Source organism: Peromyscus maniculatus, chromosome 5, assembly GCF_049852395.1.
Source record: "Peromyscus maniculatus bairdii isolate BWxNUB_F1_BW_parent chromosome 5, HU_Pman_BW_mat_3.1, whole genome shotgun sequence".
NCBI lineage: Eukaryota > Metazoa > Chordata > Mammalia > Rodentia > Cricetidae > Peromyscus > Peromyscus maniculatus.
Window position 1 is genome coordinate 100655639 of NC_134856.1, and position 15800 is coordinate 100671438.

Sequence of the window (15800 nt, forward strand, 5' to 3'; positions counted from 1 at the left end):
ATTGAAACTCTGTACTCTTTAACCAACATCTCCCTACTCCGGCACAACTCTCCCAGTCTGCTCTTCCCGAGGGATGTTAAAGACCATCAGTTTCAAGGATTTTTTTTTTTTTTTTTTTTTTGTTTTTCGAGACAGGGTTTCTCTGTGTAGCTTTGCACCTTTCCTGGGACTCACTTGGTAGTCCAGGCTGGCCTCGAACTCACAGAGATCGCCTGGCTCTGCCTCCTAAGTGCTGGGATTAAAGGCATGCGCCACCAACGCCCGGCCAGTTTCAAGGATCTTAAAGGAAGACATTTTAGGAGCCTCCATAGACTATAAAGGCAGAGAAAATTTTTTTGTTTGTTTCTTCTTAGGGTTGACATTTAGATTGAAGTAGTTAAGAAAGAAATTTGGGCTGGCAAGACAACTTAATGGATGGAAACATTTGCTCCTCCTGAAGCCTGATGGCCTGAGTTCTATCACCACATCCCATTGTAGGAGATACACAACTCTCAAAAGCTGTCCTCTGCCCTCAACAAATATGTTGTGTATAAAAACTCTGCCCCTTCATGCTAACACACACAATAATAATAATACATAAAATTTAAAAAATGAAGTTTAATTTGGGATTACTCTTGGCTATTTAGTGAGTTCAAGGTTAGTCTGAAATATGTGAAACTCTGTCTCAAAAGAGAGAGTAAGAGAGAAAGAAAGCTTGTCTGTTTTACTTGATATTAACATGATTATGTACATTAATTCAATATGAAAGCACGTGTTATCTGTCTCATACACACACAGAGAGAGTAGTTCACATATATGCAAATAAATTGATCTGAAAGTTTCAATAATTTCTAAGAAATGTGTATGTGATATGAATATGTAATTAAAACATGTTGCCATGGAAACAACAACAACAACAAGAGAACCTTCTTACCCTGGCCATTTTGTGTTCATAAAGGGAACTAAGTTTTCATCCTCTCAAACTAAATGTCCATTCTCAGAAAGGCAGTGATGCTTCTTCCCTCAAATATGGCTTCCAACAACCATAATCAAGTCTTGCAACAATAGGTCTTATTAAGACTCCATCTTACTTTTGGTTTGTTGTTTTTAAAATAAAATTCCAATGGGCTGGAGAGATGGCTCAGTGGTTAGGAGCACTGGCTGCTCTTCCAGAGGTCCTGAGTTCAATTCCCAGCAACCACATGGTGGCTCACAACCATCTGTAATGAGATCTGGTGCCTTCTTCTGGTCTGCAGGCAAACACGCAGCCAGAACACTGTATACACAATAAATAAATAAATATTAAAAAAAAAAATTCCAAGAGTTTGCTCTTGAAGATTTAATGATCTTCATTAAATCTGCTTCAAACTCTTTTAGGAGCTGTCATCGGGGTAAGTGTCCATTCTCAGGCTCAGAATAACACTCTTTTACCAGAGAAAAGGGACTCAAATTAACTAAACATTCCTCTGTATAGGAATAGCTCTTCCTTACATAATCTTCATAACCAGTGTTTAATATTGTCCTAATCTTCCTCACTTACCAGCCTGTTAGTTTAACTTCCGTGTTATAGAAAGAAAAGTTGGCACACTACGAACACAAATTCCTTTGTCTATGAAAGACCTCAGAACACTTCACTAAGGACAAATGCTATATCCCTGATTTGGGCAAAAATGTGTTCAAGACAGAGAAAAATTGGTGCTTGGCTGAAAAGCTTGCAAGTTTCCTTGGAGATAAAGTTACAATTCCATTCAAATGCAGACAGCTACTGGGGTATGAGACCAAACCACCAGCTAGAAAAGTGGTATCTCCTTCCATAAGCTTCTCATTACATATTATTTCTCAACACCAACATTATTTTAAAGATTCCAATTATATGAAGGAATTATAGTCTCCCACATTTTAAATTTGGAACAGGATAATTATGTATACATAAAAACTGTCCCTTCCCACCCTTCCACCCTCACCCATATGCTCTACAAGATGCAGGCAGTGGATTATAGTCTTCTATAGAATCTTCTAGCATGCATTTATAGATTTCTTCCTGAATGAGTTTTTGGAAAAAGCAACTGTTAATGTATCTGAATGAGGAAGAGGTATTGTCATCATGAGAAAAAGACCCCTAGAACACCCCTATGGCCCAGAGATCTCTGAGAACTGATGCTTCTTCATGAGGAGGTACAGATCATTCCAACTATCTCAGAACTCTTGTTGGTTTTTTTTTTATCACATCTAAATCTAAAAAACTAATCAATTGCTTTCTGAAAATGGTGAATTTATTTTCAGTTTAACTAATTGTGGTATTTACATGCCAGAAACTCTACAGACCTCTATACATGTCAATCACTTTAACACCAGCACTGCCCTGTGAAGTAAGTGTCATCAGACCTTCTAATCAGAGATGAAAAAGGAGAAATTTAAGTATGTCATGGATGCTGCTGAGGTCACTACTAAGTGGCAGGGCCAGGTCAAACCTGAACTCAAGTCTGGACTCAACAGCCTTAAGCATTGTGTTAAGTGATAAGTGACAATAGTTTAGGAAAGAGAAAAGAGGTAGGAAAAAAAAACAGTTAGGAAAATATAATTCTAGGTTTTTTTTCCCTTTGGACACAACTAAGAAACTCAGGGAAAAGCAGAATTTTTTTTACATATATTCCCCAAACACTATAGCAAAACATTACCAATGTACTTTGCTGTGAGTCTCATAAAAATGCTTTCTTTTCTTTCCCAATACTTTGGAGATAATAATTTTTCTCAACATTGAGGCTTCTGACCAATTAATAACTTCTGAAATGTACAAATTTGAAGATCAATACTTCCTAAAGAAATACCAGAAATGTGAACTATTCAAACCATGCTTTATTCATTTCTACATACGGATACGTGTCCTGATGTTGAACTGGGTTACTCCTACTACTCACTGTATTCTCTATATCCTCTCTGGCACTCAGCCACATACCTGCCACAGAGAAGGCACTCGGTGCATGTTTACTGAGGTAAGTAATTCATTGCTGAATGTTGAATGCATAAACTGTACAGTATAGAATGATAGAACAAATATGGCAGCATCAGGTAGCCACTTCTGTCACACGCTGTAATGACATTGTGACGCGCGCGCGCACACACACACACACACACACACACACACACACACACACACACACAGGGGGGGATGGAGAAACTTGCTTTGTGTTGATGTGAGAATATAGTATAGAAGAAGAAAGCCAGTCTCAAAACATTCCACAGTGAGGAAGAGAAATATCAGAAGCAGAGACACAGAGAGATGATGAAAATTCCTAAGAAAAGTAATTTCAAAGATTCAATATAGCAACAATCCCAGGATATCATGGTTTTATTTTCATCAATTGTTTTATTTTGAGAAGAAAATGTGGTTCTTCTAACTTCTGTAAGTGTGTCCTTACCAACACCCAAAACAAAACCAAACAAACAAAAGGCCTAGAATGTTTCTCTGTGTGGCTATGTGACTCTCAGAGAGCAAAAGAGCAAGTGTGATTTATTTTGGTAGAGAATAATCATAACAACTCTGCTATTATTATTAGCAACATCTCTGGAAAGGATGGCACGAAATGACAAATGTAACAGCGTTATCATTTCAGAGTGTAAAACGTTTACAAAGCATTGCTAATCATTGCAAAACAGCCTTGTAATTAAATTTATACTGAAAGTGTCATCACCTGTTATCTACATATTAAATATATGGAATCAATTTTTGAAAGTATTTAAAAATAATTTGACAAAAGTATATCTTTGGGCTGGTAAACAGGAGCATGCTATTTTCTGTGTACATTGCATGCAGTATTCCATGAAGAACAAGCTAATTGACACGATTATGAAGTTAAAGCATTACATTATTTTTATGTTCCTTTGCTAAATGCTCAGACACAGTACATTAAGACAATTTAAGCTTTCAGTTATCTACTTTTAAAATTTTAGTCATCTTTTTTTTTTTCCAGATTGCAAAAGTGTTGGACCAAATAACTGCCACAACCTCAGAACCTGGCATGAGCGGGTGATTCTAATGCCTTCTAATCATACAAATCAATATGAGATTTTTGTACTTGTTATGACCTTCCTGGAATTATCCCCCCATTTTGACTGAATCCAAGTGAGTGTGGGCTATTTGATAAAAAAAAAATAAAAAAATAAAAACCCTAAGTGTGTGAAATAAGAGCCCTTGCTTCTTCTCCCAGACTCCTCTTGACAGCAAGATGATAGAAGCGCTCCATCCCTCGGAGGGTAAATGCAAACTGACAAGAGATGAGCCTTTAGATGTTGAATATAATCTTGAATTGCGCTTGAAGTGTCTTATTATCTTGTCTTTTGATGTCTGAAGGGGTGGCTCATTGTTAGAAAAAGGAAAGCCCTCGCACAGCTTTGCCATCTTTAAAAATTGTTTGGCCTTTAACAACTGCTTTTCCAACTAATGTCCATTTCTCCTGACAATAAATATGGCAGGCCGACAGCAAGTGACAAACAATTTACTTTACATGCCACACTTTTATGGGTTTTGAGAGCTCATGTGGAAGTGTATTTTAAAAAGCCCATAGAAATTAGCAGTATTACAAATGTTAAGTGGCCTGAGGTCTGTGCTCATCCACTGATGTAAAGTTATTCATCTTGGCTCTTCCCTGCTGTTTCTGGTGTGATATCTCACTGGTGCCAGATTCACAATTCTGGTTCTTTATTTATCATTGACTAAAAATAGCCAGGGAAAATGAAAGAGCAGCAATCAATTCTGACAGATTCCATGAAGGAAACACACACACACACACACACACACAAAACGTGCTTCCAGTGTTCAGAACACTGCATACACAGAACGCTTTTTTTTTGTTTTGTTTTAAGCAGGACATTGAGGTCGACAATGGGCTCACTGCATTTCGCCTCTCATCTCAGAACCTTCACTTTCTAATTCCCGTGGTCACTTTGGGCACTCCGTACCCTTCATATCTACCAATTGCTCTGTGGTTTGTTTTACCTTAAAAATTTAATGATGTTCCTGGTCGATGGGATTCCTCAGCAGCTAAATCACCGTCATCGTAGTTCCCTGTCACACGGCCAGATTTCGTGAAAGCTTTCAAGATCTTTTCTCAGAGCTCTCTCACTCTAAGAATCCATAAGAATTCTCAAAAGAACCATAAACCGCTACAGGGTTCGGGTTATTATGTCATTATAGAGCCATATTGATACACTGCCGATCACAAGACTCGTGTCTCCATTTCTAAGCTGTCCCACCCATCTCAAGGCTCTCCACAAGCTTCCAGCTCACTATTTCCTTCTCCTTTTTATTTTTATTTAAAGCAGTCAGTTGCAGACATTAAGCCCTTCAAAGAACGATACATAACTTTTTAAAGAATTTTCTGGTTCCTTGTAGATTCCAGGTGGCTCATTAGGAACTAAACATTTCAAACTAAAGCGTAGACCAGTCTACCTGGGTTTTTGGGTAATTCCTTAAGTTAGTTTAAAATTCAACTAATCTCAAGACTCTGAACAAAATGAGCCATGGAACACTCAAACACAGATGTATATTTTCTCTGTGAAAGTCTGTCACAGGAACAAGAAGACTCTTGCCCTGCCTATCAATCGTTCACTGATTACACTGCAGTCTATTGACAGCATTAGATGGAGTCATTGAAATGTTAGTTTTCTACGAAGTGTCCTTCATTCAGCTTCCTTTGCATATTGTTTCCTTCTTTATACATTTCTATCTTCTGAAATTTTGGCAAATGAAATGGATGTGTTGGGAATAAAAGTTGCCAGCTCTAACAAAGTGAAGTTCACCCCTCCACTCCTGTTCCATACATTCATAATTAAATACAAGGGTACGTGTTTTCCTATTTGATTTTTTATTCTCTTCTACCCTTGGTTGATTTTGGCAATAAGTGACTCTGCAGTAATACTTTCATGCTTTTTAAACAGCTTCAAATGTTTGCATTTTTAAACCAAACTAATCCTTTAGCCTTTCTTCTCCTCTGACAGGGGTGATTCTTGTCTTCAATGCATTACTTAAAACCATTAATGTGCAAAAGTAAATCTCGCTATACCAGTACTGAGAGAAAAATCACCACACGTGGCCATCAAAACCTGCAAACGAAGATGAGTTTTACCACATTATCTCAATAGCAAATTATTAAAATGGCAATTATTTCTTGTGTATCACAAATCCACATAGCTCAACACATGCCTACATAAATGTTTATTCAGGCACATGGAATTCTTGCAGAACTGTGTAACCAAACACTTCACTTACTATTGAACAAATTGCCCTTTGCTAATTAAAATAATGATAAACAGGTATGTTATGATAGATGTATATCTACAAGTTGATATATGTCTAAGTTTCTATAATTTAAACATAAGCATAATCTGAGCTTGGGTGGGTTGTGTTTTAAAAGCACAGATGTTCTTTATACAGAAAACTATGTAGATCTCTCAAATTGCTTTACTGAATTAAACTGCACAATTTCTGGGGAATCCCATTATCTCCTCTGCTACTTGACAACCAGGATCAGGAGGAAACTGGAACTAGATTACAGCCCAAGAGGGCCCAAAGCAGTATGCTTAGTAGTCTTTTATTGGAAAACTTAAGTTTGATCCAATTTATGTAAGATCTACTATTTTAACATGCGGAAGTATATTCAAATGGTGCATGAATGATACAAGCTAAAAGAATGAAAGTATTATAAATTAGCTTTTATCGACTTTATGACATAAAATACATAGAACTACAACTTGGTGGACAATGTGAAGCAGTATGTAGATGTATATGAAAATCAAGAGGAAAACACCCAGCATGCTTTAGATGGACACAGTGTTTCGTTCTGATGTCTTGACTTTAACAAACTTTTGTCACAATTGGATCATTCTCCTTCTTCTTTAGTTGAACAAAATTAAAAGTAGTAAACAAAAATGTCTGGGAAGTATTTCAATAGAGAAAAACACTTTATAGGTAAGTATTTTATAGAAGAGTATAAGAAAATGCTAATACCAAAAGACACATGAAGAGAGACTTATTAAACTGATGAACCCCTCAGTCTATCATTGGAACACAGATTTTCTGAAAAACACCTTTACAGCTTACCTCATTCTCAGGGCAAACCAATGAGTTTTATTGGAGTTATTTTCTTAACAGGGTTTTAACCATCTTAATAAATGCAGATTTCATGATAGAGTCTTATTTCTCATAGCACAAAGAACTTTGAAAGTTAATGTATGTGTTCATTATTTTCTTCATTCTTAGTATTGCAATCAGATCACTTTCCTCCCTTTTAAGCAGTTTTGATGGTAGTACAGTTCCCCAATAAAAGTACTTAAATGATGTGAGTTTCAGATGGCTAACATTTTAGTGTAAAATACATAGCATATTCTTATTATATGTTCAACAATGATCACACTGAAACAAAGGACAGAATCTGAGGAAGTTTGAAGGGGATCTTTCTTCAAGATTCTGAAATAAAGCATAGACACGCATATAATATACTAGGAAAAAATAAAATAAGTAAACTAGTCACTGATTTAGAGATCCTGTGAACCATGCATATCAAGTGGTAGTGTTTGGAATTTTGTCTTTGAATACTTACAAAACCAAGTTAATTTCCATTTCTCTGAGGGCAAACTTTCTTTAATGAAAAGAGATTTTAGTGTAATATTTTTCTGACCCCTGAAATCACTAAAAAAGGCAATAATCTCTCTCATCAGTCAGGGCATAACACTGAGTAAATCTCTAAACAAAACTACTCAGTTTCATAGTATTATGAAACCTAACTCTGGCAATCAGAAGATTGGAGTTTACACTTACAGATTAAGAGTTGGTCCACATGTTAATAACCAGATATCACCTCATGCCTGCTTACTACTGAGACCTAAACATTCCTTCATGAATGGATTTTTTAATGAAACCATTACTTGAAGGTATTCCCCCAAATAAGTTCAGTCCTGGATGGTTTTAAAACTTCATCTGGATTGAAGGGGGCATGATGCCATGTGTGTCCAATTGCAGAAAGCCACATGAAAATTAAGACAAACTCTATTCAGATTTCCAAGAGAGACCCAAAAGAAATCTCCAAGGATAAACATGTTGAAAGTAACAAGTAGCATAAACAGCTGAACAAAAATACCAGCAAAGTACAGAACCCAGGAAAACGACCAACAAGGAAATCCAGAGCCACGGTGCATATTAAAGAGAAAGGAATCCAGGGAGAGTGGCAACGGTTACCATGAGCTTCCCATAGCTACCTCTGCCTTTGGATATTTTTAAAAAATTTATTAACCTGACAGCAGGAAATGTTATACAGATTGCCCCCTGACAGGGCACCAGGTGGGTCTCCACACTCTGCTATCTTTCTCTCTGGCATAAGAAACTCAAGAAGTGAGTTAAGTGGGCCAGGTGCAGATTCGGGTAAACATGCCTTCTCCTAAGGCTGCCTCCCTTTCCTAAGGAAGGTCTGAGTAATCAGGAGCAGCCCAAGAGCAGAGCTGAGCTCCCCCACTTCCTTTTCACAGCCACTTTCTTTTAAATGTGTGATGTCTGATGTATTATTAATCCCAAAACACAGACCAGCAAGGTCGCCAAAGAGATGGCAGCTCTCTCACAAATGATGTGTTTACTGTGTGATAACATACTTAAAGCTCAGCCCTCATGTGGGAGAATATTTTATTTGGTCAATTTTTGAAAATAATTATATCAATTCTATAACTGAACTAGGTGACTAAGAAAGCAGATGATCTACTGAAGGCTGAGCCTTGGAAAGTACCTCTCCATTAATTATGACACAGACGAGGCCAGACAAACTGCAAAACCACTACAATGCAGGTAACCTTTAAGGCGGAAACACCAAAGCATTCTAAAGGCTAAGATGGAATCATTTAAAGGAAGGACAGAGTGCAGATAAATCGGATCATATATGCCTTAGTGTATGTTCATCTGTTTACGGAACCAGTTAACAGCAATAACAGAGTGCGTAAGCTATGGCAATCAAAATACAAGAGGGAAGGGAAAGTCAGAGGCACATTTTGGCTGGCTGATGCATTCCCTCTCAGAATCCTTGGACACTGCAGTGCTGAACTTCTGTAACATTGGCCTGACCAGAGCACTACACGCATGGTGAGGAGCAGACAGGGAAGGTACATCGAAGTCCCCACTGAATCTTCAGTCACATGTTGTGCACCGTGCTCCAGGACAGTACCGCTTAGCTATGAGCAGCTTCCAGCCAAACAATCTGGTGAGAAGTTTGAACACTGCACCTTTCTTACTAGATTGATTTTTATTTCAAAGGCTATATCTTAATACTACCTGAAGTGGATTTGTTTACAGTGCAATGCTGTGATGATAGTGTGGTAGGAAAATTACCACTGAAGTTGTCTAAATACATACAGCCTCTCAATAACTTTTTAAAATAATTACTTCAGAGAATCAGATTTCCTCAAATGTAAGAAAAATATTTAAGTACGCATTCCCATTCTCTGCTAGTCAGAGAGCAGCAGAGCAAAGGCCTGCTTGACTATTAAACCAGAAACTGTGGCAAACACTTTATCCTGCATCCCATTTACTTACATAAATGCAGATTTCTAGTGATTTTTGTTTAGTGGTTTTTGCATAGAATATATTGTTCAAATTATTTAGTTGATTTACAAATATGATATTTTAATTTTTTAGCAAAACACATTTCCTTTAGTGAAAAAAGAATATGAAATTTCAATTGATACAGCATAACAACTTTTACAAATGTAGAAGCATGTTCCGTATTTCAAATGACTATATTTCTCTAGAGAAATTTCCTCATCATTTTCCAGCTAACTCCTTCTGGGGCTTAAGCCCTATGTGCTGATTACTGACTTCAGCATATTTTATCAGAGTATTATAAGCACCTAAGGTATTGAAACCTTGAGAGAGACGTTTAAATAAAGTAATGAAGACAGCGACCCCATGACGAAGGCCTCCACTTGCACACACAGGCAGGAAGCAGCCTTGCCAAAGAACAACCCCCACGATGCCCTGCAGTGACCTCCCTGCTGACCTGCAGAGACCACTGTCTCAAGGGGTGATAGACAATTTAGTCCTTTATCCTTTTGTCATTGAAAATAACTCCATGGCCATAAATTCTAATCAAGTCAAACTGGGCGGCAATTTAAAAACAGAAAATTTTCTAACGCACGCTTTTGGACAAAGCTCAGTGGAAGGAAAAGGAAAACAAACAGACAAGTGCTTTTTCCTAACATGGAGAAATCACTGACCCAGCTTTCAACCCTTTCCTAATAGTTCACAGATAAACGATATTGAAAAGGCTCACTCTTGAGAGTATCATCATGATTTTTGCTAAGCCAGAAAAAAAAAAAAAAGCCACACAATGTTAAAGGAGACAAACAGGTTTTGTTGTTGTTCTGTTTTTGTTTTTGTTTAATTTCACACACACTGTCCATACAGGGTGTGTTTCTCTTTCAGTTCAAGGCTCTGAGCTGTCCACCCAGCTCATGGTTGTGACATACAACAGGGAAAAAAGCCACTAGTGCTAGCACAGCCACTCGGCCTAGCTGGAACTTCAATACAAGCAATCATGGGGTTTAACTTGAAACAATAAGAATTGTCCCAGGGGAAGCACTGTTCTTAATCACCCTCCAAATCTCAAGTATATACAGAGGAAGTAACTGGGGCCTGTTCGGGAGGTCTCACTTCTTCCATTGAGAATGCAGATATTTGTCCAGGCATATGTATTACTTTTGTCTGTTCTGCAGTCATTTTCCTGACCAAGTGGTGGTTACTACCTTTCGGATTTTAGCAGCCTGCTTGCTGAATGTGGGACAATGAATGCTTGATGGGCATAACTACAAGAGAGGCACCACAGTGACATGAGCAATATAACTGTCACCGGAGACACACAGCAACCCTTTCCCTTGGAGATTGTCTGCCAAAGGCTAGTTTGGGGTGCAGTTTCCAGTACATCACTAGTCCCATATTTGGTGACTGGCCCTCTGTGGCATCACTCATTTGACCATACAGCTAGAGCACTATATGACCCAGCACCAGTTTCTCTAATAATTCTTCCACGTGCAAGCCTGTGCCCTCTCCATCCACACTGTTTCCTGTGGCTCAGAATTTAGGAGAATATGCTCATAAGCTGAAAATGGAGGTAGTTTTCTACAGGCTTTATAAGAATAAATAATGCACACTTAATGATATCACAGAGAACTACTTCACCACATGTTTCTCAATGAAATGTGGATTTATCTCTCTTAAGTGTACTTTAGTTTCCATGGCTGTTCAAGTTAAGCAAAATGTTACCTCTGATGTAATTACTTCATAAAACACAAGGGCCCTTTTCTGAACTTTCTACTTAGGCTGGCATATGGCTTCTTGTTCCTCCTTCTAGCATTCAGAGCGGCTCAGAGCGCCGAAACATTCTGCACAGTATGTTTCCCTTTGGATGATGTTAAGTACAGAGGTGCAATTTAAGGAGAGGCATAAAAAGCGCAATGGTTCCTAGAATTTCCTTTGTTTATCCATAGAGGGCATCAGCATTAGCCTTTCTCCAGCAGTTTTGGGCTGAAGATGCCGTACTGTGAAGGAAACAGGCCTGTCCTCTGGACTACTAATTTGAGCGAGACCCAGATGGGTGAACTAGCTTTGAAGAAATCCATTTATACTGAAATTTCAGGTGCAATAGGAAAAGCAAGCCTTTCCTGTCCCCTGCTGTTGGCTAATGTCTCTCCATGACACCAAACGTACCAAAATGCACAGGATTTGCCCTGATCTGTCCCTTTCATAAAAGAAGCACAGGCTCCATCTACAAGATAGAAAGTAGAGGCATGATGGCTTCAGAGAGAAACGGCAGAATGACCCTCCCTGGTTTAGAGAAAAGCCCGACTACCCAGGCACAACACAGTTCTCTGTTATCAAATGAAAACACAATTAGAACTAGGTCTACAAACAAAACATGGAGACCCGAACATTGACATACTATAGAAAACAGCATACACCTGCATCATCAATTTTATCACCAAAGTTGTTGGAAAGACTGCAAGATGATGACTTCAGAAAGTTTTAGACAGTTGTGTAAACTAAAATTTCCAATTCTGAGTCTTAGTACTATTCAAAAGTGAGAGTCCAATCACCCCAATAACTAGGACGTCCTTACAAGACGAGTGAGTGTGTGCTCTCATCTCTGGGCACATCCTACGGTTTCTGTCTCCTGCTGTCTCCATTTTTTTTTTTCTTAAGTTTTTAAGACTGTTAAATCAATTGATTTCTTTTCTGCCTAATGAAAAAGCTGGAAAGATTCATATTGTGTTTATAAAGTAATCTAGAGGATAAAGACAAGCTAGTGAATATGAAACACCCCAAGCAGAGTGTGGGGAGTTGGCTGGGCTCACTGTCATATACTCAGAAAGTGAGAATCTCAAGATGCAGGGAAAGTGCCCTCCCCAGTCCGCTGTGAGTTTCCAGTTAAACTCTGACTCCTTAGTCTTTGACATCACAGAAAGATTCCACTTAAAATGTTTTGGGGGAACTTTAAATAAAATTTCTTTGGCCCTGTTGGGTCTTCCAAAGCTTTCTTCACTGTACATGCAGAAATAGTACAACGGGGTACAGAATGTGAAGCAATTCTCAACACCGAAAAATCTCAACAAATATGATGTCCAATCAATCACCCCCTCATCACTTCAACTGACAGAAGAGAACTTATAGCCACAGACCAAAGTCTGCAAAATGTTCTTACTTTTTAAAAAAAAATGCATGAAACATTTGGGGCAGATGATTTAATATCTGCTGCTTTGCTGGGGTTGAGATCAGTGGCTTTTGAAAAGCTAAAGCATCACTCAGTATATCCAGTATCACAGAGCACTGCACATGGATTTTGTCTTCCTGTGACTGATAATTTTATGTGACTTCTCTCACTAACCTCTTAAAAGAAAATGTTTCTTTTAAACACTAAAAGAGTGTTTCAGGGCATGCCTTTTCACACAGCTAAAAACTTCGAGTACAACTAAAAACTTCCTCAGAGTGAAACGCTAAAGCCTCCCAAGCTAGATGTGAAGGTTTGATTTCAGAAGCAATAGCCTTTTGAACTAAAAGTAACCATAGGATGTCTGAAAACTGGAATCAGTTGTGTTCTTACCTAAAATTCAGTATGTTACCAAAAGAAAAATCCAAAACAAAGTTTCTTTCTGTGATTTCCTTCTGGTGTTTGCCTGAACATTTGTAAGTAGAGGGCTATCCTCTGTGGGAGCAGATGAGCACTATTGACCTACCTGCCAAGGAAGCTCTGTCTGTTCTCTACAAAAAATAAAAAAATAAAAAATAAAAATAATAAAAGCTATTCTAAAACTAAATCAACATTCTTCACCAAGTATTTTATGTATTGATGTTGTTTGACTCCAAACTTCAGGCTTGGAACTGTTTTTTAATCTGGAAACAAGCAGTTCTCTGCCTGTTTATACTAGGTTAGTTGTATACAGGTGTGTAGGCAGACACATTGGAAAATAATTAAGAGCAAGTGTGTCGGAAGACTACTGTTCTGAAACCTAATGTCACTCAGAAGCATAAAGTACTTCTGCAGCAGAGACATCTCACGGCATCCATCACTCCGGCACGTGCCTCAGCAGCCCGCTCCCCTTTCTGATTAGAGATCACAGTTGTTGGAGTTGGCTTACAGACTGTCATCTATTTGAATGACAGATGTCTCTGCTGAAGTGGCACTCTGTTTGTTCTCATTTTGTTTATGAAACAGATTCCTAAAAGGTCCTGGGCTGTCGCCATGGTTAGTATGAGGCTAAAATACGTTAAAGAGAGAGGGGTAGGGAGAAGGGTAGGAGACTGTTCTGTTCCCTCGACCCTTTTCAAAAGAAGAAATACTCAATTAGATGGTGACGAAAAAATGTGTTTCTGAGAGCCATGCCTTCAGCCACCTTTGTTTACCTGGCACAGAGCGATTTGTATTGACATTTTCAGTTCTCTTCTCTCATCTTTTGACTACAGATAATAACTCTTTACTCTCCTTCCCCTTAACAAAAGGCTGCAAAGCAACCCGAAACCGAGTCGATATTTATTCAATAAATGTTAACCAATTCTCGCAATGGAACTGATTTCCTGATTATTATTACCATTTCGTTCTTTCTTTTCAGTCTCTCCTTCTGTTTCGTTCGAATAATTTCCAACCTGGGCACGGCAACACTACTTGACAAGTCAAAATGGACAGTAAGTAAGTTCCTTGTTGGTGAAAAAGTTTGGAGGGCATCCTCCCCGCCAGCTGAATAGACTCGGGTGCCTTAGCCCCTCTAGAATGCGCAGCTCCTCTTTAGCACTTACAAAAACATTGAATGAAAAGCAGGAGGAAAGGGGGGCTGGGGTGGTGGTGGCTGGATTGCTCTTCCGGACAACATGGTAGGACTGAAATGAAATACCTAGACAGACTTACCGAAGAGCTTGCTGGGAGTGTCCTCGCTGTCATTTGATTCCACGGGCGCAAGCAGGGGCTCATTCAGCTCGCTGTCTGAAGTAGCAGCCTTGTCCTCACCTCTCAACTCCGCATTCATTTCACTCCGCACTGACAGCGAGGGCTTACTGACTTGTCCGGCTATCATTGGATCCTAGGATGGGGGGAAAGAGCGAAGGGGAGGAAAAAAGTGGCAGCTTTAGAGAGCGTGTCCTCTCTCCCTCTCCCTCTCTCTCTTCCACACACACACACACACACACACACTCTCCCTCTCTCTCCTCTCTCTTATCTCTGCCTGCTCCTGCTGTTATTGCTGGCTGCAGTCAAGTGAAGAGCTATTACAGATTCGATGAGTTCTCCATTACTCCCCACCCTATTAACGCTCAACTAGCATGTGAGAGATTCAGGAGGCTTCGGAGGAAAAAGGAAGGAAAAAAAAAAAAAACTTCTTTGCAAGCAGCCTAACCAACACAGCTTTAATTGTGGGATGTGCTTTTGTAAGGATGTTTTTACACCTTGTCTGTCTTTAATGCAGTAAGGGGAAAAAAGAAAGCGCTGGTTTGTACTCCAGCAACGCACCTCTTTAGAAGGGGCACCCTATGGAGGGAACGGGGACTATTTTAAGAAGCCTTCTCCCTGGGGGAGAAGCAATTAAACCCTATCCCAAGAGTGGAGAAAAAGAGACAGGGAAGAAAAAAGACGGCTCCAAGCTTTCACTGGAATCACAGATATTTCTTATGTAAATTCTCTGAGCACACTTAGAAGTTTTCTACCCTACATGGGTCCCAGACTGGGGTAGAGGATGACCCCCATGAAATGCACATTTTAAAGCAAACAATACACAACAAGATATACAGAAATTGCTTTACATTTTTAAGGAAGTGGGAAAATACTTACAAACTGTTTTCAATAATTCAGCTACCTAGAGCATCATACACCCAGAGCATTAAAGAAAGAGGAATCAAGAATCACGTCCAGAAAAAAAAAAAGGCAAAACTTTTCTCCCCAATAATTTAGCCCAGCTTTATCTTCAGCTCGTTTGGAAGGGCATGTTAGGAAGAGAAATACTCCCCAAATCTAGCCTTTAGTCCACTTGCAAACTAAGATTGCTTTGGTACAGATATCAGATGCAGAAGCAAAGCAAAGCAAAAAACTGCCTTTTTCCTTCGTGATCTGGGAGCTATTTATTGTCAAGTTCATGCCTAAATGGTTCCTGAGCAGGAAACAGGTGACGTGCAGGAGCAGGTGGGGCGGCATGCTCCCCTGCCCATCATCACATTGGTTGTGGTATGCCTGTGGGTTTTTTTTTTAATGTATTCATGCCTGAAAAGTGAATTTGATATGACACATGATAATCTATGAAAATGTTAATCA

The 15800-nt window shown here is 38.9% G+C and overlaps 1 protein-coding gene across 1 annotated transcript in view; it reads right to left on the minus strand.

The window, feature by feature from the left end:
* Positions 1–15542, minus strand: part of Pou6f2 (POU class 6 homeobox 2) — a 341728-nt gene extending 326186 nt beyond the window's left edge. The window contains exons 1-2 of the mRNA XM_076573605.1: positions 15324–15542; positions 14409–14580 (exon numbers count right to left, since the gene is read on the minus strand). Coding sequence (XP_076429720.1) covers positions 14409–14574 — 166 coding nt within the window. The 5' untranslated portion in view covers positions 14575–14580; positions 15324–15542. The remainder of the gene's footprint in view (positions 1–14408; positions 14581–15323) is intronic.
* Positions 15543–15800: the final 258 nt, after the last annotated feature.